The sequence below is a fragment of the Podarcis tiliguerta genome, assembly GCF_965153285.1.
Source record: "Podarcis tiliguerta genome assembly, chromosome: 6".
Classification (NCBI taxonomy): domain Eukaryota; kingdom Metazoa; phylum Chordata; class Lepidosauria; order Squamata; family Lacertidae; genus Podarcis; species Podarcis tiliguerta.
In genome coordinates, this window is record NC_139539.1 from 1,440,795 (window position 1) to 1,462,815 (window position 22,021).

The 22,021-nt window shown below is 48.2% G+C and overlaps 1 protein-coding gene and 1 long non-coding RNA gene across 2 annotated transcripts; one reads left to right on the forward strand and one right to left on the reverse strand.

The window, feature by feature from the left end:
- The first annotated feature begins 3,756 nt into the window (after nt 1–3,756).
- LOC310679460 lies at nt 3,757–7,107 on the forward strand. Its single transcript, XR_014512277.1, has 3 exons — nt 3,757–3,839; nt 6,087–6,233; nt 6,939–7,107. It is a non-coding gene; the product is annotated as an uncharacterized lncRNA (long non-coding RNA).
- A 660-nt stretch (nt 7,108–7,767) lies between these two features.
- Nucleotides 7,768–12,679, reverse strand: LOC310680721 (veswaprin-a-like). The gene is made up of 4 exons (XM_083447740.1): nt 12,490–12,679; nt 10,028–10,165; nt 8,826–8,966; nt 7,768–7,953 (listed from the first exon to the last, which is right to left on the reverse strand). The coding sequence occupies exons 1-3, from the start codon at nt 12,569–12,571 to the stop codon at nt 8,827–8,829; spliced, it is 360 nt and encodes a 119-aa protein (XP_083303866.1). The 5' UTR covers nt 12,572–12,679; the 3' UTR covers nt 7,768–7,953; nt 8,826.
- Between the last annotated feature and the right edge of the window lie 9,342 nt (nt 12,680–22,021).

Consider the following 22,021-nt stretch of genomic DNA (forward strand, 5'->3'; position numbering starts at 1 on the left):
GAGGAAGATACGAAGAGGAAGCGAAAGATACCATCACCAACCTGAAAAACATTATGGATGGATTTATGGTTCGTTTTTTAAAACTCTACTCTGCAACAATGACAGCACAATACACCGCAATGATAAACCATTCACTGCAACTGAAACGCCTTCTGGATACATAATTAGAGGCAAGTGTATCAGTAATTCTAGGCCCAAAATGTGGGTAAAATGTGGGCTTGACTATGCTACCACTCAGTGGATTTGTAACTGGCTGACTGACCGGACCCAAAGGGTGCTCATCAATGGTTCCTCTTCATCCTGGAGAAGAGTGACTAGTGGGGTGCCACAGGGTTCTGTCTTGGTCCTAGTCTTATTCAACATCTTTATCAATGACTTGGATGATGGACTCAAGGGCATCCTGATCAAATTTGCAGATGACACCAAACTGGGAGGGGTGGCTAACACCCCAGAGGACAGGATCACATTTCAAAACGACCTTGACAGATTAGAGAACTGGGCCAAAACAAACAAGATGAATTTTAACAGGGAGAAATGTAAAGTATTGCACTTGGGCAAAAAAAAGGAGAGGCACAAATACAAGATGGGTGACACCTGGCTTGAGAGCAGTACATGTGAAAAGGATCTAGGAGTCTTGGTTGACCACAAACTTGACATGAGCCGACAGTGTGACGCTGCAGCTAAAAAAGCCAATGCAATTCTGGGCTACATCAATAGGAGTATAGCATCTAGATCAAGGGAAGTTATAGTGCCACTGTATTCTGCTCTGGTCAGACCTCACCTGGAGTACTGTGTCCAGTTCTGGGCACCACAGTTCAAGAAGGACACTGACAAACTGGAACGTGTCCAGAGGAGGGCAACCAAAATGGTCAAAGGCCTGGAAACGATGCCTTATGAGGAACGGCTAAGGGAGCTGGGCATGTTTAGCCTGGAGAAGAGGAGGTTAAGGGGGGATATGATAGCCATGTTCAAATATATAAAAGGATATCACATAGAGGAGGGAGAAAGGTTGTTTTCTGCTGCTCCAGAGAAGCGGACACGGAGCAATGGATCCAAACTACAAGAAAGAAGATTCCACCTAAACATTAGGAAGAACTTCCTGACAGTAAGAGCTGTTCGACAGTGGAATTTGCTGCCAAGGAGTGTGGTGGAGTCTCCTTCTTTGGAGGTCTTTAAGCAGAGGCTTGACAACCATATGTCAGGAGTGCTCTGATGGTGTTTCCTGCTTGGCAGGGGGTTGGACTCGATGGCCCTTGTGGTCTCTTCCAACTCTATGATTCTATGATTCTATGATTCTATGATTCAATCTTGTTTACTTTGAGGAATTAGCACATCTCACAATCAGTGGCGGTGGTAGGCAATGCATTCCTTAGAGGATGAATCTGCTCAATATTGTGTCTAATTCTGGGCACCACAATTTATGGAAGATATTGACAAGTTGGGGTGTGTGCAGAGGAGGCTGACCAAGACATTCCAGGGTCTGGAAACCAAGCCTTATGAACAATGATTGAGGGAGTTGGAGACGTTTACCTCGGGAAAGAGATTGACAGGAGATATGAGAGCCATCTTCAAATCTCTAAAGGGCTGTCACAAGCTTGGATGAAGTTTGTTTCCTCCTGTTCTTGGGGGTAGATCTAATGGATTCAAGTTACTTGCTCCTTCTGCTGCATGTTCAGTGCACACTGTGTGGGTCTGATGGGCCCAAATCCTGGGACTCATTCCAAAAGCTAGCCTTTAAGCCATTGTTTACCTTCTCAGAGTCCCTGCCTGCTTTCTTCTTGTCTCTTACATCCTGCTCGCAGTTATAGCAACAATCTTTCTTTAATTTAGCATTAGAATTTTGAGGGAGCATTTATCATTTGCACGCCTCCAGACCCCACCTGCTAAGTGCTTGGGGGTGACTCTTTGTTGTTGTTTAGTCGTTTAGTCGTGTCCGACTCTTCATGACCCCCTGGACCAGAGCACGCCAGGCTCTCCTGTCTTCCACGGCCTCGAGCAGTTTGGTCAAACTCATGTTTGTAGCTTCGAGAACATTGTCCAACCATCTCGTCCTCTGTCGTCCCCTTCTCCTTGTACCCTCCATCTTTCCCAGCATCAGGGTCTTTTCCAGGGAGTCTTCTCTTCTCATGAGGTGGCCAAAGTATTGGAGCCTCAGCTTCAGGATCTGTCCTTCCAGTGAGCACTCAGGGCTGATTTCCTTCAGAATGGAGAGGTTGGATCTTCTTGCAGTCCATGGGACTCTCAAGAGTCTCCTCCAGCACCATAATTCAAAGGTATCAATTCTTCAAGCCTTCTTTATGGTCCATAAAGGTGACTCTAAAGGGGTGACTCTATTTCTGCCTAAAAGGGGGTCTGAGGGAAGCCTTGTGGAGGCAGGAGGGAGCTGGCTAGCCAGCCAGTTCCTCTTCCAGCTCAAAGTTTTGGTCTCCTCCTTGGCCAAGTGTTAGAGGAAAAAGGGAGTTGGTGGCTTGGACATATACAAAGCAAGCACAGCTGCCTTACCTCCCAAGGCCATTGTAGACGCTGTGATAATTACCCTCCCTGTTCCTATTTCTTTTCATTTATCTATTGTGTGTTCATTGCATTTATATCCCACCTTCTGCTCCAAGGAAATCAAGGGGGCATACAATGGTTCTCCCTTTCCTCATTTAAACCCCACAATGACCCTGTGAGATAAGTTAAATGGAGGTAGTGGACACTCATTTTCAAAAGCAGAATTGAATATATTTTCCCCCAGGTTCAGTGCTTGCAAGCATGTGAAAAAGAAGGGAAGGATGGAAGGAAAGAAGGGTTCACAGATTCATGGAAATGCAGAGTTGGCAGGCACCCCAGAGGCCATCTAGTCCAACCCACTGCAGTGCAGGAATCGCAGCTAAAGAATCCCTCGGTTCCTTAGGATTAAGAGAGGAGGGGGTTCCTCTCCTGCCTCCGGGCTGGGCTAGCCTGCTGTACGTGTCACAACAATGAGAACCACCAGGAAACAGTCTCTCCTCGTGACATTATTGAGAGTGGAGAGATTAGAACAGATCATTTTCTGGATAGTACTTACAACAATGTAATCTGAAGCATGACCAATTTGTACACTGTATTTCCCTGGACAAATTTACCCCTCCTGAAAAAAAAGCCTTCGTGCTCATTCTCTTAGACAATTTGGCATCACCACTGTTTGCTTTCATAAGCTTTGTGGACACAGATGGACTTTAAAACTGACGAAAAGCAAAACCAAAGCAATTTTCCCATGGGAAAGAAGAATAAAGCATGTGTGGCGCCTTCAACTCACACACCAACCAGGTATGAAGTTAATTTTGAGGCTGATCTTTTGAATGTCTGCTGTCAAAGAAAGTCAGTAGAGAACTTAGTAACTCAGAGCCTGGTGTTGGGGGTGTCACTGCCAACAGAGACATCAGTCCTGGGGTGGGTGGGGTGGGGGTCTCTTCCCCAAGATACAGTGATGGTCCCCATCTGACCACGGTTGTTTTTGTGCAAACCAGTGGTTCTCAAAGTGGGTGGTACCAGTCCCTGGCAGGGTGGGATTCCCTAGGGAGGTGCAACAGAACCTGAAGTGCTCTCCTGGATCTTGCCCTGCAGAGGGACCTTCCCCTTTACATTCTCCTTGTGATTCTTTGCACATTTCAGGGGTATTTGCCAACCCCTCCTCTTCCCATTGTTTAAATGTTTAGTCTGGGTGGGGCTCTTGGTGGGATGGGGCATTATAAAGCCACCTGGCTGGTGGCTGGAGGGCATCCCATCCGACCCGGTCATGAAGTCTGATGGCCTCGTCTTCCTCCTTGTGGGGCTCCTTGCTTTCTGTGCCATGGTGCCTCCTGCCTCCGGCAATTGTACGTGACGCCTTTTGGATCCTGACTCAAAGACGGACCCTTTTCTGCCTGGGCAAAGCTCTCTGGACAGGTCTATTCTTCTAGCGCTGGTGCTACTTTGTGGGCAGCTCTGAGTGGGACCCCCTTTGCCCCTCACCCCCAAGACCCTTCAGAGGAACACAGATATTTCTGTGCCACAGAAGGTTGTCAAGTGGTCTGCCTGGGAATGTTTTAGGGTGGTGGGTCCCAATTAGCTAATTACTGAGGACCCTCTATTTTTCAAAAGCCAGGCCATGGACTCCCAATTTTGAGAATTTTGATAACTCTATGGTAGTTGCCTCTGCAAAGCATTTTTTTAAAAATGGGGGGTAGCCTCTAATAAGCAAAGGTATACTAAAAAAAAAACAGACTAGGGCTAAGAAATATCTGGTTTTTAACAGCATGATATATCAGCTAAGGGACGCGGGTGGCGCTGTGGGTTAAACCACAGAGCCTAGGACTTGCTGATCAGAAGGTCAGTGGTTTGAATCCCCGCAAGAGGGTGAGCTCCCGTTGCTCAGTCCCTGCGTCTGCCAACCTAGCAGTTCGAAAGCACGTCAAAGTGCAAGTAAATAAATAGGTACCATTCCGGCGGGAAGGTAAATGTCGTTTTCGTGTGCTGCTCTGGTTCGTCAGAAGTGGCTTAGTCATGCTGGCCACATGACCCGGAAGCTGTACACCGGCTCCCTCGGCCAGTAAAGCAAGATGAGCGCCGCAACCCCAGAGTCGGCCACGACTGGACTTAATGGTCAGGGGTCCCTTTATCTTTATATCAGCAGCTAACTATCGCGATATATCAAAATGTCTGAAATTGGAGATTAGGTGTGGGGATGAGGGAAGGAGCAGCCACGGAGATGGGGTGGGGGGAGGAGAGGAAGCGGAGTCCCCCCCCCCACTGCATGGTTTGAGTGAGGGGAGATGGGGATGGGGGGGTGCGTCAAGCGCCGTCAGCTGGGCAACCAGCAGTGGCAGCCAGTGAAGAGGCACATCCACTGTGGCTGCTACTGCTTTCCTTCTGACTGAGAAAAGCTGCTCCGTCTCAGTGCCAGGGGAAGGTAATGCCAGGGTGCCTTGAAGTGAGGGCAATCATCTCCCTTGTTCTTCCTCAGCGTGAAAGAAGACTGCTCAGGTCAGCAGTGTTTTCGGCTGAGATCATTGTGAGATATCAGCAATGCCTTGAAATTGGCTGCCCTGCTCTCCCTCATGCGAGAAGAGATATGTTGCTGTGTATTGCCGGGTCAAAATCGCTATCGCGGTGTGATTTCAAAACTGATTTGGGCCAATATATTGAAAAATCACAGACTTCTAAAACAGACCATAAAATTTGTGGTATTGCCATGGAAAAATGACAACCAGGCAGAGGGCCTTCTCGGTAGTGGTGCCCGCCCTGTGGGGTGCCCTCCTGACAGATATCAAGGTAATAAACAACTATGTGACATTTAGAAGACATCTGAAGGCAGCCCTGTTTAGGGAAGCTTTTAATGTTTGATGCATTACTGTATTTTAAGATTTTGTTGGAAGCCGCCCAGAGTGGCGGGGGGGGGGGGGCGGCCAGATGGGTGGGGTATATACAAATAAACAAACAAACAAACAAATAAAATTTACTGTGGGGGGAGGCAAGGGATGGGGGACGCCCACTCCCAGGGTGTGTTCAGTGGACCCCCAGGGGTCCCTGGACCCCCTAATTTGGACCCCCTAATTTGTTTTAGGGGGCTCCAAAGCGAATCCTTCGCTTCTCTTGTTTGGGTTGCCATCTTCTGCAGCAAACCTGAGAGCTCAGTTTGGATAGGAGGAAGGAAGAGAAGTGGGCTGATAGCTGGGGAGGGAGGGGGAGATGATGGAGACACCTCCCTAACACACACACACACAACTGAAGCTGGTCCTAATAGTTTCAGCCCAAGAGCGGAGCAGGCTGAGAAAGGAAATGCTAGCCACACATCCCATAAATGAAAGAACATGGAGGGACGTGAAGGGAAGAGGGTGGCAGCTGTGGGGGAAGTTGGCCCGCCCCGGCGAACACTGATCCAGCTTCAACGCAGATGTCCATCTCTCTACTGGGATGGAGACAGGCAAAAACTAGGACCCTCTTCATCCAAGCTGTGCTCATCCTGGAAAGGCAAGCATTCTTTGGGTTAGGGATATGCAAGAAGAGGCACAGTTCTGTTCTGCCCCAAAGTGGCCTTGTTTTCAAAAGAGGTCTCTAAGCGAGGACGTTGGTCTGTGTCACAGGGCCTTGGAGGTCAAGGGCTGGAGTCTGCCCCTTCAACTTGAGAAGAGTGAAGAAACCTTGCCAGCAGAAATGTACGCTTGATCTTCACTGTCCTAGCCCCAAGAAATGCTGCCCAAACATGTGCTCCATGGTCTGCGTATATCCAAGTAAGATCCCTTTGTGGAAGGACGCAGCACTATTATGTGGATGTGGATGATTTGTTCTTGTTTATTGGGTTATAATTTGAAACTGCAATATTAAAGCCAGTTAAAACAAATCAGTTTTATATAATTACAAATTATTTAATTTTATTATCCGTTTTTAGGCACCAGGCGAAAATCTTCCTCCTCAACCAGGCCTTTGGCTGATTAATATTCCACAGCCTTTTAAATGTCTCCATGGAAAGGGGTGGGGTATTGTTTTGCAGTTTTGTTTTTCATTATTTACTTATTTTTATTCTGTATTTTGTTTGGCAAACCACACTGAGTTTTTATGATGAAGGGTGGTATATAAATCTAATAAATAAATGATAGAATTAATTGCAAACAAGCAAGCAAGCAAATGTCCCTGGCCTTTACTGTATGACTATTTTTAATTACATTTTGAGATGCCTGCTTGTATCTGAAGAGGGGTATGCAAATGTTTGCAATGGATAACTACAATTATTATCTCAAAAGATCCAAGATGCCAAAGCGTTTAGTTCTATGGAAATTCCTGAAACTCGTCGCCTGAATTTTGCTCCATTATGTGTGATAAGCAGATAATAGGATGGGAAATGCATAAAATGTTTGTGTGAGGGAAAGTGATGGTAAGTATTGTCAAAGACAAAATAATTAGGCACAAGTCTCAAGACTTCTCTCTTCTCTCATCAGGGCCATGACAGTGACACCAAGTCTGAAATCCCAGCAGCTTCTGCAGTCTTGGTTTTGGAGATTTGAACTCAGGACCCAGCGTGCAAAGGGAATGATTATTCCAGCTCCCTCCTGACCCTGGGGGGATCAACCCAGCCCCCTCCCCTCCCTTCAATAAAATGACCCACATCACTGCACTCCAGAGTGTCTTGTTCTTGAGTCTCATTTGCTTTTATCATCCGGAAATTGTTTTGGGAAGAAAGAGCATGTTGCTGCCACAATAATGGCGTGTCAGTGTTGACTTTGTTCTGCTTTACTTTGTTCTGCCAGCGATGATTTAGCTGTGATTCCTGCATTGGACTAGATGAATAGCAAGAAAGGAGATTCCAACTAAGCATCAGGAAGAACTTTCTAGCGGTAAGAGCTGTTGACAGGAGGAAGAGGCTCCCTTGGAAGCTGGTGGGTTTTGAAGCAGAGGTTGGGTGGCCATCTGTCAGGGATACTTCAGCTGAGATTCCTGCATTGCAGGGGGTTGGACTAGATGACATTCAGGGTCCCTTCTAACTCTACCATTCTATGATTCTGCAATATTGTTTAATCAGAAAAAAAATGCATCCGGCTGCTGTCAGATTTGAGGCATCCACACAAAGAGAAAATTCTGAAGCCTCTGGCCTTTTTTGTAATTATTATTTTTCTGAAAAAGGCATCACCAGTGGAAGCCCAGGAAGGCCTCTTTCTGCTTCCCACTGAGGAATAATGTCATGGAAGTTCAGCAAGCAGAGCGCAGTCAGAAAAAGAGAGCCCTCTCCCTGCCAAACACCCACCCACCAAGTCAGACACATTTCTAGGATTCAGATGCAAATATCCAGGTTTATTTATTGCAAATAGCAAAGGGGAACTTGAGTGAAATGGGCTCCAGGAGGAGGAAGTAGGAGCAAGGAGATAGCTGGCTGAAATTCCCAGGGGCCAGCTCAGAGACCCTTCTGGAAAAGTCAGGACTGGGTGCTGTCCTTGGTGCTGGACTTCTTTCAGGGCTCTGCTGAGGATAGAAAACAGAGTCAGACAAGAGGAGGAAAAGGAGGAAGAAGAACCCAAAGATAGGCTGAAGTTCCACTCTCAAGGACCCTCTTCAGAGCTGTAGCTCAGCGGCAGAACTCTGCCTTGCATGCAGAAGGGCCCAAGTTCCCTGGCCTCTCTGGGTAGGACTGGGAAAGGAGACTTGCTGGAAATCCTGGGGTGCTTCTGCCAGCCAGTATAGGTGTCAGCTGAGCTTGATGACCCTATGATGCAACACAGTAAAAGGCAGGTCCTTGACTTCTGCCTTCTTCCTTATAATTCTTTATCTGTATAGTATTCCTTGATTCATGTCCCAATGCCTTGTGCAAAGCCTTGCTACTGCTCCCTCCCACCCTCCTCCCTTGCTTTAATGGGGCAAGGAAGACAAGCACCCCAGAGGGAGCCTCCACTGCTTTTTTGGGGTGGTGACAGGCATCCATGCTGACACATTATCAGTAAGGCCAGTGTCCATGCGCAAGAGTGCAGCCTGAGCACAAAGTGGTAAGAACCAGTTTAGAAGGAACTTAACAATGACAATTAAAGTGAAGACCAACTCCATATAAGGTACAATGGGGGTTCTGCTGGTGAAAATGGGTTGAGTAAAGTTGCATTTCGAGGTTGGATGAAGCAATGGTGGGGCAGTGGGGTGGGGCAGTGGGGGTGTCATAAATTGTTGACCAGAGGATGAACAGCTAAGATGGTGTACATTTTTCCTATACAGAGGGAGTCATAATGGAAAGCTCTTGTTGACCAGCGGGGAGTTTGGTGTGACCCTCAGTACTGGAACTCCCAAGGGAAATTTCTCTGACAACTGCCTCCAGGGTAACCCAAGAATGATTTGAATTAGCTCACCTTAGACGGGGTAGAAGCAGTCTGTCTTGCACCCATATTTGCAGCACTTCTTGGGCCAGGGGCATTCATAGTCATTCATACACCGTAATTCACAGGTTGTCAAAGTACCTTGAGGTGGTATAGGGCATCTCCCAGACCTCTCTGCAACACAAAACAACCCCAAGGCTCTCAGACCCTCCCCAAATGGTGGGCTGCAGCTCAAGCATATTCCCGCAGCCAGAGAACCAAAATGTCCTTTGGGGAGTGGGGTGAGATTGTTTGGTGTGGAGACCTTTTATTCTAGTCCAGCATTCTGTTCTTACAGTGGCCAAACAGTTGCCCATTGGGAACAAGCAAGGATAATTCAAGCACGAGAGCAACTCTCCTCTCCTGCAGTTTCCAGCAACTGGTATTCATAAGCACTGCTGCCTCTGACTGTGAAGGCAGAGTAGAGCCATCCTGGGTAGGAGGCAGAGTACAGCCATCCTGGGTAGGAGCCCTCGATATAACCTGTTCCTTGGATTTTTCTTATCCTCTTTTAAAGCCATCCAGGTTGGTGGCCCTCACTGCCTCCTGTATAAGATGTGTTTTTCTAATTACAAAAGAATGTTAAAAATTTGGGGTCATCTTATACACGGATAGTGCAGAGGGGAGGGTGGGCGATTGCTTGCAGCCACAAGCAGGAGATTGCCAGAGGTGATTGGGTGGGTGATTGGTGGCTGTGGCAAGGCCTGCTTGCTGTGGCAATTGGGCAGGTGATTGGTGGCTGCTGGTGGCAAGTGGGCAGATGGTTGGTGGATTCAGCGACGCCGACGCATCTTATACACAGGAGGGAGATTGCCCAGAGTTGTTGAGCTATTTTTTTTGGGGGGGGGGGCATAAATCGCACACCTGCCTGCCTGACGCTGCCAATTGCCACAGCAGCAGCCAATCAACCAATCGGGTCCTCAATGACTTCTCACAGGATGGCACTGTTTGCCTCCATGGTTGGAGACAGTGATGCTTCTGAATGCCAGCTGGTGGAAAAAAACACGTCTTATACACAGAAAAGTATGGTAGTTTAACAGGAGGCAGTGAGGGCCACCACCCTGGATAGCTCTCCTCCTCCATGAATTATTTGAGTTTAGAGATTCTGCAATTCTTCATAAGTCACAATGGCTTTGGTTCATGAAGAGGAGGAGCTTCCTATCCCACCCCACCCTCCGCAGAATAAATGGTCTCACCTCTGACAGGATAAGCACAATCTCGTGGGCAACTCCCGCAGCACTTCTTAGCTCCAGGGCATGACCAGTCATCATCACAGTTCACCACGCAGATTCCGGCCATACCTGGCTGAGCCCCAGGACATTGCCCAGGCTTCTCTGCAACAGAGCAGAATTCCAAGGTTGAGAGATGTCTTTGGCCAGAGAGGCTGTCTCCATAGCTGTCAACTTTTCCCTTTTCTTGCGAGGAATCCTATTTGGAATAAGGGAATTTCCCTTTTAAAAAAGGGAAACGTTGACAGCTATGGCTCTTTCTCTTCATGTGGGATGGAGCTCCTTTGCATCCAGTATTCAGAGGAGCCCAGGATTCCTAAGGTGGGCTCTGTTCTGCTCAGGGGTCACACAAAACTTTGTTGTTGTTTAGTCATTTAGTTGTGTCCGACTCTTCGTGACCCCCTGGACCAGAGCACGCCAGGCACTCCTGTCCTCCACTGCCTCCCGCAGTTTGGTCAAACTCATGCTGGTAGCTTCGAGGACACTGTATGAGGCACCGGGGCCAGGTCAAGTCTCATTAGGACTCCTGCACTGGATGCTCTCAGGTAGGAGGAATGCAGGTGTGTGGATGAAGGGGGAGCAGAAGATCAGCTGCCTTGAAGAAACCCACCTTTGTTCACTGGTCACTTTTTGCACTTGCCCCAGCAGGTCTTTCACTTGCCACACCCTGGTAGGGGTGTTGGATTACCTCCACAGGTGCCAGGTGCACAACATGCACATGTCCTGGTGGCTGAGTTGAAGAAGCACAACTGCATTATTGTTTTGCAGGGGGTGGTCCCCTTGGGGAGTCTGCATACTTGACCTCAAGCAGAGATCTGCAAAACCATCCTTTGCTGTGGTCACTGGCTCTTGCTTCCAAGGGACTTTGCAGCTTTGGGCAGGGCAGACTTTGAATCCCTTCAGATATCTGCTCTGTGTGCCACTGCAACAGTAATGGAATGGACAACTCTGTGTTTGTCAGTTGCTTTACCTAGATCTATCTGTTTTGGAGGTGGGTGTCAGCTCAGTCCAGAGGGGAAGGAGCCCCACAAGAAGCACCAAACCACCAGAAGACATGGTGGGGTAGGCTAAGTGGAGAGACCACCTCCCAGCCTGGCTTCTCTCTCTTTATATCTCCCAAAAGCATCAGGGGGGTTACAGAACCTGAAGGAGTACACCTGAAGGAGCGTCTCCACCCCCATCATTCTGCCTGGACACTGAGGTCCAGCGCTGAGGGCCTTCTGGTGGCTCCCTCACTGTGAGAAGCCAAGTTACAGGGAACCAGGCAGAGGGCCTTCTCGGTGGTGGCATCCACCCTGTGGAACTCCCTCCCACCAGATGTCAAAGAGATAAACAACTACCTGACATTTAGAAGACATCTGAAGGCAGCCCTGTTCAGGGACGTTTTTAATGTGTGACATTTTAATGTATTTTTAATCTTTGTTGGAAGCTGCCCAGAGTGGCTGGGGAAACCCAGCCAGATGGGTGGGGTACAAATAATAAATTATTAGTATTACAGAACCACAACACGCCCAGGAAGGTGGTGAGCAGGACAGAGTGGAACTTCTTTTCTCCCTCACCAGGTTTTGCAACAAACTGTCCCAACAGCTGAAAAGCTGTGGGCAGCCTTTCCACAGCGGTGCCAGAGTGAGGAGGGTGGTTTGAAAGAGGGGGATTTGGGGCTGATATTCTGCAAGCCAGGATGCCCTTCCATGCTATTCCCCGTTGCACTGACAGCAGAGAGGGAGGCAAGGGGATTCCTGCATTGCAGTGGCTTGGACTAGATGACCCTCAAGGTCCCTTCCGCCTCTACAATTCTGTGATTCTACGGTGGAGCTCCCGTGGGAGAGGTTCTTCTGCCCTCCCCAAGTCCCCTGAAGGGCTCAGCCTGGGTCCCTGAAGGCTGCCGGGACCATGGCAAAATTCAGGGGCAAACTGAAGATATTCCTCCGCCCCAAAGGAGTGGGTGGTAGGAGCTTAGGGGTGCCAGCCAAGGATCAGCTAGCTGCTCATCACTGCTATAATATTTTAAAAGCCCCAAGCAGTGTAAATGAGCATAAATAGCACAAAAATGCATCATAAAAACATGTGGAAAGAGAACAATACAGCTTCGCTGCTAAAAAGTGACCAGTAATATCTATATTTGACCAACAACTAATTTGAAATGGTTTGGCAGAACATAAAGTTCTTTTTGTAAATGATGAAAACATAAAATAATTGACCCATGCCATTTTTTCCTCAAGGGGTGAGGGTGTTCCCTCTTGACCCAGACAGGAGGGTCTGTAGTGGAGGCAGAGCTATAGAAGGGGAGGTGGAGAGATGTTGGAGATGAGGACTCTTTCAGCTACCCATAGGCAGTTTGCTAATCTATGGCTGACCTAGAGAGTGTTTCTTCTGGGGCTCAACAATATGGAGGGGATGGAGAAAAAGGAATTCAATGGGTCACTCACCTGGACGTTTCTGACCAAAGACAGGTGCCAGCTCACCCCAGAAGGCTAAGAGCACGACAAGGTAGAGGTTGACGGAGTTCATGGCGAAGCAGGTTTGAGTCCCTAGCCTGCACCCAGGAGGCTTTATAGAACATCCAGAAAGAACCGACTGGAAAGTTCTTGAGCTCCACCCAGATGAAACAAAAAGCAAAAATTGGCAGGGAAAGGCTGGAGGTCCTGGGTGCCTGGAAGTGAAGCATTTCCAAGCCAACAACACCTTAGTAGGCAAAAGAGGAATCGCCTGAGTCTAGGCAGGGGTGTGCCTTTCTCATGATTGCAGAGGTGAGGAGCTGCCTTCAGGCACTTCCAGGCACCAGGAGAAGTGCAGCTGAAACCCAGAGGCTCAATGCCAGCACTGAGTCTGGGTGGCCTCAAGAATTCTCTTGCATATTCTCTTAAATTCTCTTCATATATCAATTTATTGGAGATACAACATTCAAAGAAAATGCCATATTAAGTGCTTGGTTGTCAGTTGCAGTTTTATTTAATCTGAATTCTCCTTCCTCACTTGTTCCTGTGCTGCACATGGCAGTATAACCCCCTGCAATGCAGTAATAATGCACACTCAGGGGGTGAAACAGCACAAAATGCAGGCTGAGAATGTGGGGTCCAGTGTGCAACCCCAAGAAAATGCACCTGGACAAGTCACTTTTCAGCCTTCCATGGCACACTTGCAGTCCCCTAGCCTGAACAGCGTAAAAAGCAGAGACATCACCTTGCCAACAAAGGTCCGTATAGTTAAAGCTATGGTTTTCCCAGTAGTGATGTATGGAAGTGACAGCTGGACCATAAAGAACGCTGATCGCCGAAGAATTGACGCTTTTGAATTATGGTGCTGGAGGAGACTCTTGAGAGTCCCATGGACTGCAAGAAGATCCAACCTCTCCATTCTTAAGGAAATCAGCCCTGAGTGCTCACTGGAAGGACAGATGGTGAAGCTGAGGCTCCAAGACTTTGGCCACCTCATGAGAAGAGAAGACTCCCTGGGAAAGACCCTGATGCTGGGAAAGATGGAGGGCACAAGGAGAAGGGGACGACAGAGAACGAGATGGTGGGACAGTGTTTTCGAAGCTACCAGCATGAGTTTGACCAAACTGCGGGAGGCAGCGGAAGACAGGAGTGCCTGGCTTGCTGTGGTCCAGGGGGTCACGAAGAGGCAGACACGACTAAATGACTAAACAGCAACAACAGCCTGAAAATCTGGGAGGTGGTAGAGCTCAGAAGGGGGCCCCACTAGGACCCCCACTCATGTGGAAAATGGATCCATCCAGATAGCAGGGGCAGATTTAGGGCTGCGTGAGTGGTACGCATGCACTGGGTGCTGAGCTGAGGGAGCCTGGTAAGAGAGGTGTCTCAAATCCTGGTAAGAGAGGTGCTGGACTTTTGGAAGGAGCCATGAGGCTCTGAGAGTCTTCTTGCTTCCTTCCCAAAACCTAGTTATCTCTTTTTCCCCTTGGGAAAGCGGGTGGGAAGGCTCTAGAACCCTCCCAGAGCACTCTTGTCTCCTTCCCAAAGTGAGAGGCCTGGAGGGGCCCAGGTTTTTTTGCTTCTCACAGGGCGTCGTAGTACCCAAGTCACCCACTACATGTGGTCTTGCCCATGGAGGAAAGCAATGCATTTCTGAGGCAGAAATACCTTCAGAAAGGTCACAAAAAGTGCCTTAGCTGTTTCATAATAGTTGGTTGCAAAATCACGTTAGAGAGCGAAGGATGTCCTCTCTGCCCTCATCGGGTCTGCCAGCTTCCTTAAACCTCCTGCTTCAGAAATTCCCTGTTAAACCTGTTTTCTGAGATATAAAAGAGGCACTGCCCTGGCTAAAGCTAAATTTAAACTTCTGCTGCCTTGCAGCTATACTCATTCATGAGAAAGGCTTTGGAAGTAAACCCCAAGGAAAAACCCATACCCGCTGCCTTGTGGGACCTCTTTGGGAGAAGAAAAGACTAGGGAAAAGACTTTGTGATTCCTACACAAATCCAGAGTGGAGCCCCTAAGATGTTTGGATGGCACCTTGTATTCCTCCCTCCAGCAACTCCTGCAGCCAAGCTGGTGCCAAATGCCTTCTTTTGCTTTCCTTTGGGTTAAATCAGTGAGGCTGAGAGGAAGGTTTTGTTGTCTGGGAAGCCCAGGACCTCCATACACACTGCCCTGGCATGTGTCCCAGGGAGGTCACCCAGCAAAAATGACATAGGAGACAGCAGTTGCAAGTTAGCAGTCTGCAGCCATAGCAGGAGCTGTGATTCTCCGGCAGTTTGGCTTCTTTCTCTGAGGCACACTCCACTGTCTCTCAAGACAGACAGATGCCCGCCATGCTGGGCAGTGGGCTCCTAAGCTTGTCCATTATGTGATCTAGTGGCCTTCTCCTCCTGGTGGGGCTCCTTGCTCTCTTGGCTCAGCTGCCACCTGCCACCAGCCACCCTGCAGGCAAGCACTTTCTCCTTTGTTGGGGCAAATAAATCTTAATTTCACATATATGCGAATGGGTTCTGCACTAGTGGTGATGGGCTAAGGGTGAGACCTTGGGCTCATAGTAGAGAGCTTGATGAAAATGTTGAGTCATTGAGCTACCCACCATGACCCCAAGGTCAGTCTATGCCAGTTCAGCCCATTGAGCATGCATATACACAATTAAGATGTGTGCCATTATGCATCACTTTTTTTAGATTGAATTGCATTTGACATTTTACTCCCTGTCCACTCAGTTTGCATATGTCCTTTTGGAACTCCTCAAAATCACAGCTTGTTTGAATGATCCTGAACAGTTTTGTGTCTTCAGCAAACTTGGCCACCTCACTGCTCAGCCCTAACTCTGGATTGTGTTTGAACCAGCTAAAAAGCACAGACAGGTCCCCATAATGACCCTTGGGGGTCTCCACTTTCTTCACTGTGCCAGAAGGAAAATGGATGGAGCTCCCTGCCTGATAGTGAGAAAGAAACAAGCCAGAGTGGTGAGAGAGAGCTGAGAGGAGGCTGGCAGAAGCTGGGAGAAAGCAATGCTTGGATTCTGCTAAGATTCTAAGGACATTGGCCTGTTCCAGCAGGATCTTCTTAGGTTCTTCAGCAGGTGCATTTTATGTTAAAAACATGAGATGAGACCTGCTGGTTCAAGCCATTGGCCTGATAACCTGAGTATCATTACCTGGGTCCCAGGTGAATGTCATGACCTGAGATCCACTGGGGTCATCACAGCAGGCAGGCATTTCCAATCATACATCACTCTTATACATTGCTTACACAATACTAATATTTCTGCTTTGAGTCAGTTTCTATGGACAATAGCTTACAGTCTGCTAGCAGCAGCTAGAAGGAAACTGAAGAGAGCTTGGGCCCATTAGGAATGCAGAAAAGCTGCCAAGTTCCTTCAGGCTAGTTGGAAGAGGAACTATGCGCTGGTAGAAAGGCAGAGTACAGTATCCCTAGGCTGTGCTGCTGCTTACACAGAACATGTTTCGGATACCTGAGAGGTATAACTCAGGAGTACCATACCTGAGCGTTATGCCTGAGTGTTATACCATACCTGAGTTTTATAATTCAGAGATGCCAAGGCTCTCCATCAATCACATCACGTACACAGGTGACTTCAGCCTGCTAAGTGCTGAGTCTGCAGAAACACCTTCCCACAGCCCAACTGCAAGGTGCATCCATGATTGCTTAGGCCACAAGGACATATCTAGATTTGCAGCTCCAAGGCCAGTTATGCTTAGCAGGCCCAAAATTGAGATAAAGGGCCCGTGGAGGGGGCAGGTATCGATTCCGGGAAAAGCCGATCAATTGCCAAATGATTGCTGAATGTAAAAGTGAAAATATCCTATTCTCTTGACTTTCTAAATAAGACCTTGACAGCAGAAGTAAATAACTGATAGCTCACAGCGTCATTATCATTAATTGGAGCAGGCTTGGACAACAGCCCAGATCTTTGAGGGAGCAGAGTTGAGATGGATAAAAGCAAGAAGAAAAGTGTGTTCCGGTAGGTGAATTGGACATATGGATTCATTTTAACACGATTAGAGATTTGCACCAGTGACTGGAGACTTTGAGAGGTTAATATCTGAATTTGGAAACAGGATAACAACAGGGGAAGAAGGCAGAAAAAAACAATGTGTGAGAAGATTGCTCCGGACGTCCAGAACATGGGAAGCACCTCCCCCCCCCCCATCTTTTTAATTTGGAATGTAATTTGGAATGTAATGCATTGTGATTTCATTAATTGTGGTGTTTTTAATTGAAAATTAATTAAAATTATTTACAAAAGAGAGATAGAGAGACAGAGAGAGCATGATAAAGGTCAGTGGATAACTGTCCTGAAGCCAGGTGGAAGAACCTGACTCAAGCATGCCTGGATCACGCGATTTCCTAGCCAATGGTGATGCTGGAGGTCATGTGTTGTGGGGTTTGTGCTACAGTTGTATAAAAGTTTCGGGCCTGGTACCTTTGGGTTCATCCAGACAGGGACTATGGGCTGCAGCCAGAATAAGCTCTCTTCTTACCTTTCCAACCACTGCCCCTTTGTTTTTATTGACCGGGAAGGACAACGATTTTGGACCTTTGCTCCAAGTCAACAGGCCCATCTAGTCCAGCATCCTGTTCTCAGAGGGGTCAAACAGTTGCCTGTGGGAAACCCACAAGGAGATCCCGAGCACAAGAGCAACTCTCCCCTCCTTCAGTTTCCACCAGCTCTTATTCAGAAGTTTTGCTGCCTCTAACTGTGGAGGCAGAGCCAAATCATTGTGAGCTCTCTTCTCCATCTAGGATGGTGGCCATCACTGCCCTCTTTGGGAGTTCCATTGCTTGACTATGTGCTGCATGTTCCATTGCTCATATGACTCACACCCCCTTGCATACTCACTCATTTTTGCCCCACTTATGGAGCACGAAAACAGCACGGAAAGGAGAGGTTGGGAAATGCTGGTGAGCCTGCCAGAAACCAAGTTTAGTAACTCAAGAACCCGTTGGAGTTCACAGTCTATGTGCAGCTTGGGCAAGTGAGCAATTAGTATTTTGGCTACAGGCTAGGGAGACAGAACACGGAAAAAATTTGCCTGGAGATAAGAGGACCACGTAACAGGGTGATTGGCTGAGGTCTCTCATATAGGCAGCATGACCTGTGACATTGTTTGGCTAGTTAGGAGTATTCTGGTGTGCTTGGAGAGTGATGAAGTTCGTGTCTGTATATAAAGGTAAAGGTAAAGGTACCCCTGCCCGTACGGGCCAGTCTTGACAGACTCTAGGGTTGTGCACCCATCTCACTCAAAGAGGCCGGGGGCCAGCGCTGTCCGGAGACACTTCCGGGTCACGTGGCCAGCGTGACATCGCTGCTCTGGCGAGCCAGAGCCGCACACGGAAACGCCGTTTACCTTCCCGCTAGTAAGCGGTCCCTATTTATCTACTTGCACCCGAGAGTGCTTTCGAACTGCTAGGTTGGCAGGCGCTGGGACCGAACAGCGGGAGCGCACCCCGCCGCGGGGATTCAAACCGCCGACCTTTCGATCGGCAAGCCCTAGGCGCTGAGGCTTTAGCCCACAGCGCCACCCGCGTCCCTTGTCTGTATATAGTAACTTGTATATACCTTGTGAGTTTACTGCCATATATAATAAACTACAAAATCAAGTTACTAGTCGTCAGCTTTGTTCCTGATCATCACCCTGACTGAGCAGTCTTGATCGTTGCCTAGGAAAAGCTGCACTACTCTGCTAAGTTGTGCATCACTGAAGAAGTTCAGAAGTGAAGAGACTGATCCTAGTAGCACGCGAAAGGACTTCAGAAAGTGCTCGCGGGCTTCGGAGTTTTAACAGAACCTGCCTCAGGAGGACAGAGGTGGTGGAGGAAGGTGTGGCCAATATGCACCACACTTCCAGACTGCAGAAGAAGCAGAAGGGTCCAGGGGTTCAGGGACACACCTCTTTCCATGTGCTGAAGGAGAACAAGATTCATGGCAGGAACAAGCATCCTCCAGCCACTTCCAAGAAGCGAGGCAAGAAGCCAAGGGCTTTAATACTATTGGGTTTAAAAACACACTCCGATGCATGTCTACCCTTAAGTAGGCTCATTGACTTTATTGAGACTCGCTCCCAAGCAGGATCGCAGCTTAAATTGCCCCTGTTAAATGCCACCTAAACCTCCGAGTGCTCAGAGGCTCCAGGGGTTCCAACCAGCTTTGGTTTCCTTGAAATGTGGTCAGTGGAGAAATGTGGTGTCAAGCACGTCTCTGTGTTTCCAGCCTCTAGCCTGCTTCCAGTATGGCTCACATAACTACTTCTGGCTCTTGTTCTTCTATCTAGCAGGTAGCTGAAGCCGGTGAAGGAAAAGTCCACCCGTTGACCTGGAGGTAGTTCTTGTGGCTTGGAGAATTCCTTTGGGATGCTGATGAGGACACCTAGGTGGCCAGCTAAAGCCATAACCTTGGAAAGAAACTTGTATGACCAGATCAGCAACCTCCTCTATGAGGTTCTGTTTCAAGGGAGGGGGGCCTGGAGGAGAGGCTTTTGCACCTCCAAAATCATCAGGGTCACTTAATAGGGCAGGAGGGACAGGAGTTAAGAGGGTACACGGATGTCAAGTGTCTTTCAGACAATTTCCTTTTGGGTAAAGGGAACAATGAATGAAATCAATGAAAATAACAAGTAATGCTCTAACTTTGGCCCCCACCCATTGGGCTGGATGACTAAAGGAACAGAAGCAGCTGCCACTGAGTATATCCATCACAATATTATTTCCAAGTGATAATTTCAGGAAGTTGGACTAGATGATGCTTTGAATCCCTTCCAACTCTACAAGTCTGTGATTCTGTGAAATGAATGTGCTTTGTTTTCTTAAGGAGGAGGAAGACCATTGATGGGAAGACAGTTCTTCTGAGAAAGGCCTCCTGCCAGGCACCTCCACTTCCCAGCTGGCAAGACCCATTTCGGGAAATGGCTCCCCAGACATACCAAGGCAGGCAGGCCTGGGATCTGCTGACTGGTGGCATGATGTCTGCTCCCACCAAATCCTTCTGCCACCCTGTCTGGCCCGCTCAGCTTTCCAGGACTCCCCGGGGGAGGCGACATAAGGCTGGGATGACAGGCCACTGGATCTCTCCCCATTCCCAAATGATTCTCCAAAGCAGTGCTGGGGGCTGCCTCAGGCCAAGTCTTGAAGAAACACCGACAGTTCCAAGGCAGCAGCTTCCTCCAGTGAGCCAAACTGAGCCTTCTGAAGTCTCTGCCCCCTGGCAACTTCTCCCAAGCTCTGCCCCCTAATAAAGGGCCAAGACTCTCACCTGGACCCTCCGTGACATCCCACCTGCTGCACCACCCTGACTCAGATTCTGGGTCCTCACTGGGCTCTGGAACTCCTCTGCAGGGAGTTCTCTGGTGGGCCAACACTCAGCAAAATCACTTTCCCTTGCCATCAGCTGATTGGGGAAGGAGAATAATTCTGCTTAGTACTGGGCTTGTGAACCTGAACCCAGTGCTAAGCAGGATCCCTCTCCCTTTGCGTGAGCTGATGGGAAGGGAGTACAATTCTGCTTGGTGCTGTTCTCCACTTGGCAGTGTGTCAATGGTTCTGGACAATGGTTGCCGGGTGATTTGAGAGCTCTCCAAAGTGGGCTCTGTGATGGCCCCACCCTATTTCTCAAGGTCGCCAATACATGTATCACATCAGGTATTGGACAGGTGGGTATGGCTTGCCCCAAATGGCATTGATGACCAAACGTGGAAGGCTGGTGGGGCAAGATTGGCAGGTGGGCTGAAGGTTCCTCAACCCTGCCCCATTGGGACAACAAAGTTGGGCACAACGCTGGAGAAGGAAGCAGGGAACACACACACACACACACACACAAAACACACAGTCTAGCATGCAGATGAGTCACTGCCTTTATTGTGCAAAAGAAAAAGGGGATGCCAAATGGAGCAAACTTTGCTCAACGACCAGAAACTTGACAAGTTGGTGGAAAGCCAAGGTCTCAGATCGTGGTGCCTTGATGGTCACATTCGGAGAGGTCAGCAGGTCTTCAGATGATACAGGCTAAGCTCCATTCCTTGTTTCTGGTCATCCAGTCCATCCAAGGTCTTCTGCGGCAGAGAAACTGAACAGAAGAAGACCAAGAGGGTCACGATGGACAGCTGCAGCTTCCACACACAAGCTCAATACTGAAGTCCTTTTGGCCAGTGCAAGAGCCCTTCAGTGTGTGAGATGTAACATAAGCAATCAAGTACAACATTCCCTGTTTGCCTAGAAGGGACACACAGGAGAATGTTGGTCCAGCCTGGAGGACTTCCTGCCACACCTGGTCTGGAGCATCCTCCCCCTGCATGTGACCAGGTAGATGGGCATGACCCTGAGAGACCCCTTTCTCTTGATGCTGTTCTCTTGATCTATTTTGCTGTCTACAGGCTCTCAGCCGGCAGGACATGGGGTCATCTTCACAAAGGATGTAAGCCACACTTTTTTTCTGTAACTACAAGCTAAAGCCTTCCTTCAGGGAACCCACTGTGAACTGAATGTAAGTAAACTTATTGTTACTTTGAAAGAAGACTGTTGTGTCTTTATTCTTTTTAAGATGGATTAAAGGGGACTTTACCCGGATCAAACCCAATCTGGACAAGCCAGATTGGATTGCTTAAGTAAAGAGATTCAAACAAATCTACCAACTAGCTTTCTGCTATATACCAGGGAATGTATTCTGCTACTGACTCAGTAGTGTGATAACATTTAGTCAAGCTATCCTCTCCTACTATCCACAAAATTCCCACACACTGCTAGGGTTGCCACCATCCTGTATAATAAAGGATCCTTCCATATTTTGATGTTAAATGTTACATCGTGTATTGATTCAATAGGACACAGTTTGTCCTGTATTTTTGCTTCTCTCTCTCTCTCTCTCTCTCTCTCTCTCTCTCTCTCTCTGCCAAGTTAGGGATCCTCTCCAAAGGTATGTCTTTGAAAGGGTATGTGAAAGGTCATGCATTTAAGTTGTGGGTAGCAAAGTATAGACAGATTTACAACATCAAGTGTGTGTGTGCATGTTTGTGTAACCAATTCAGAAGGCCGTCCGGTTGGGCTGCAATAGATTGCTTTGAAACAACAACAACAACAACAACAACAACAACAACAACAACCACTACTACTATTTAATATTTAATATTTAATATTTATACCCCGCCCATCTGGTTGGGTTTCCCCAGCCACTCTGGCCTGCTCCCAACAAAATATTAAAACTACAAGTCATTTCTGCATAAGATGGCAGGCGCAACTGCCACATCTCAGCAACCTTCTGTAGTTTGCAACACCATCTGCCTGTGGACAAACTGCGGTGTGGCAACGTTTCATCATTTTATATGCAATGGTACCTCAGGTTACAGACGCTTCAGGTTACAGACTCTGCTAACCCAGAAATAGTACCTCGGGTTAAGAACTTTGCTTCAGGATGAGAACAGAAATTGTGCGGTGGCGGCACAGCAGCAGTGGGAGGCCCCATTAGCTAAAGTGGTACCTCAGGTTAAGAACAGTTTCAGGT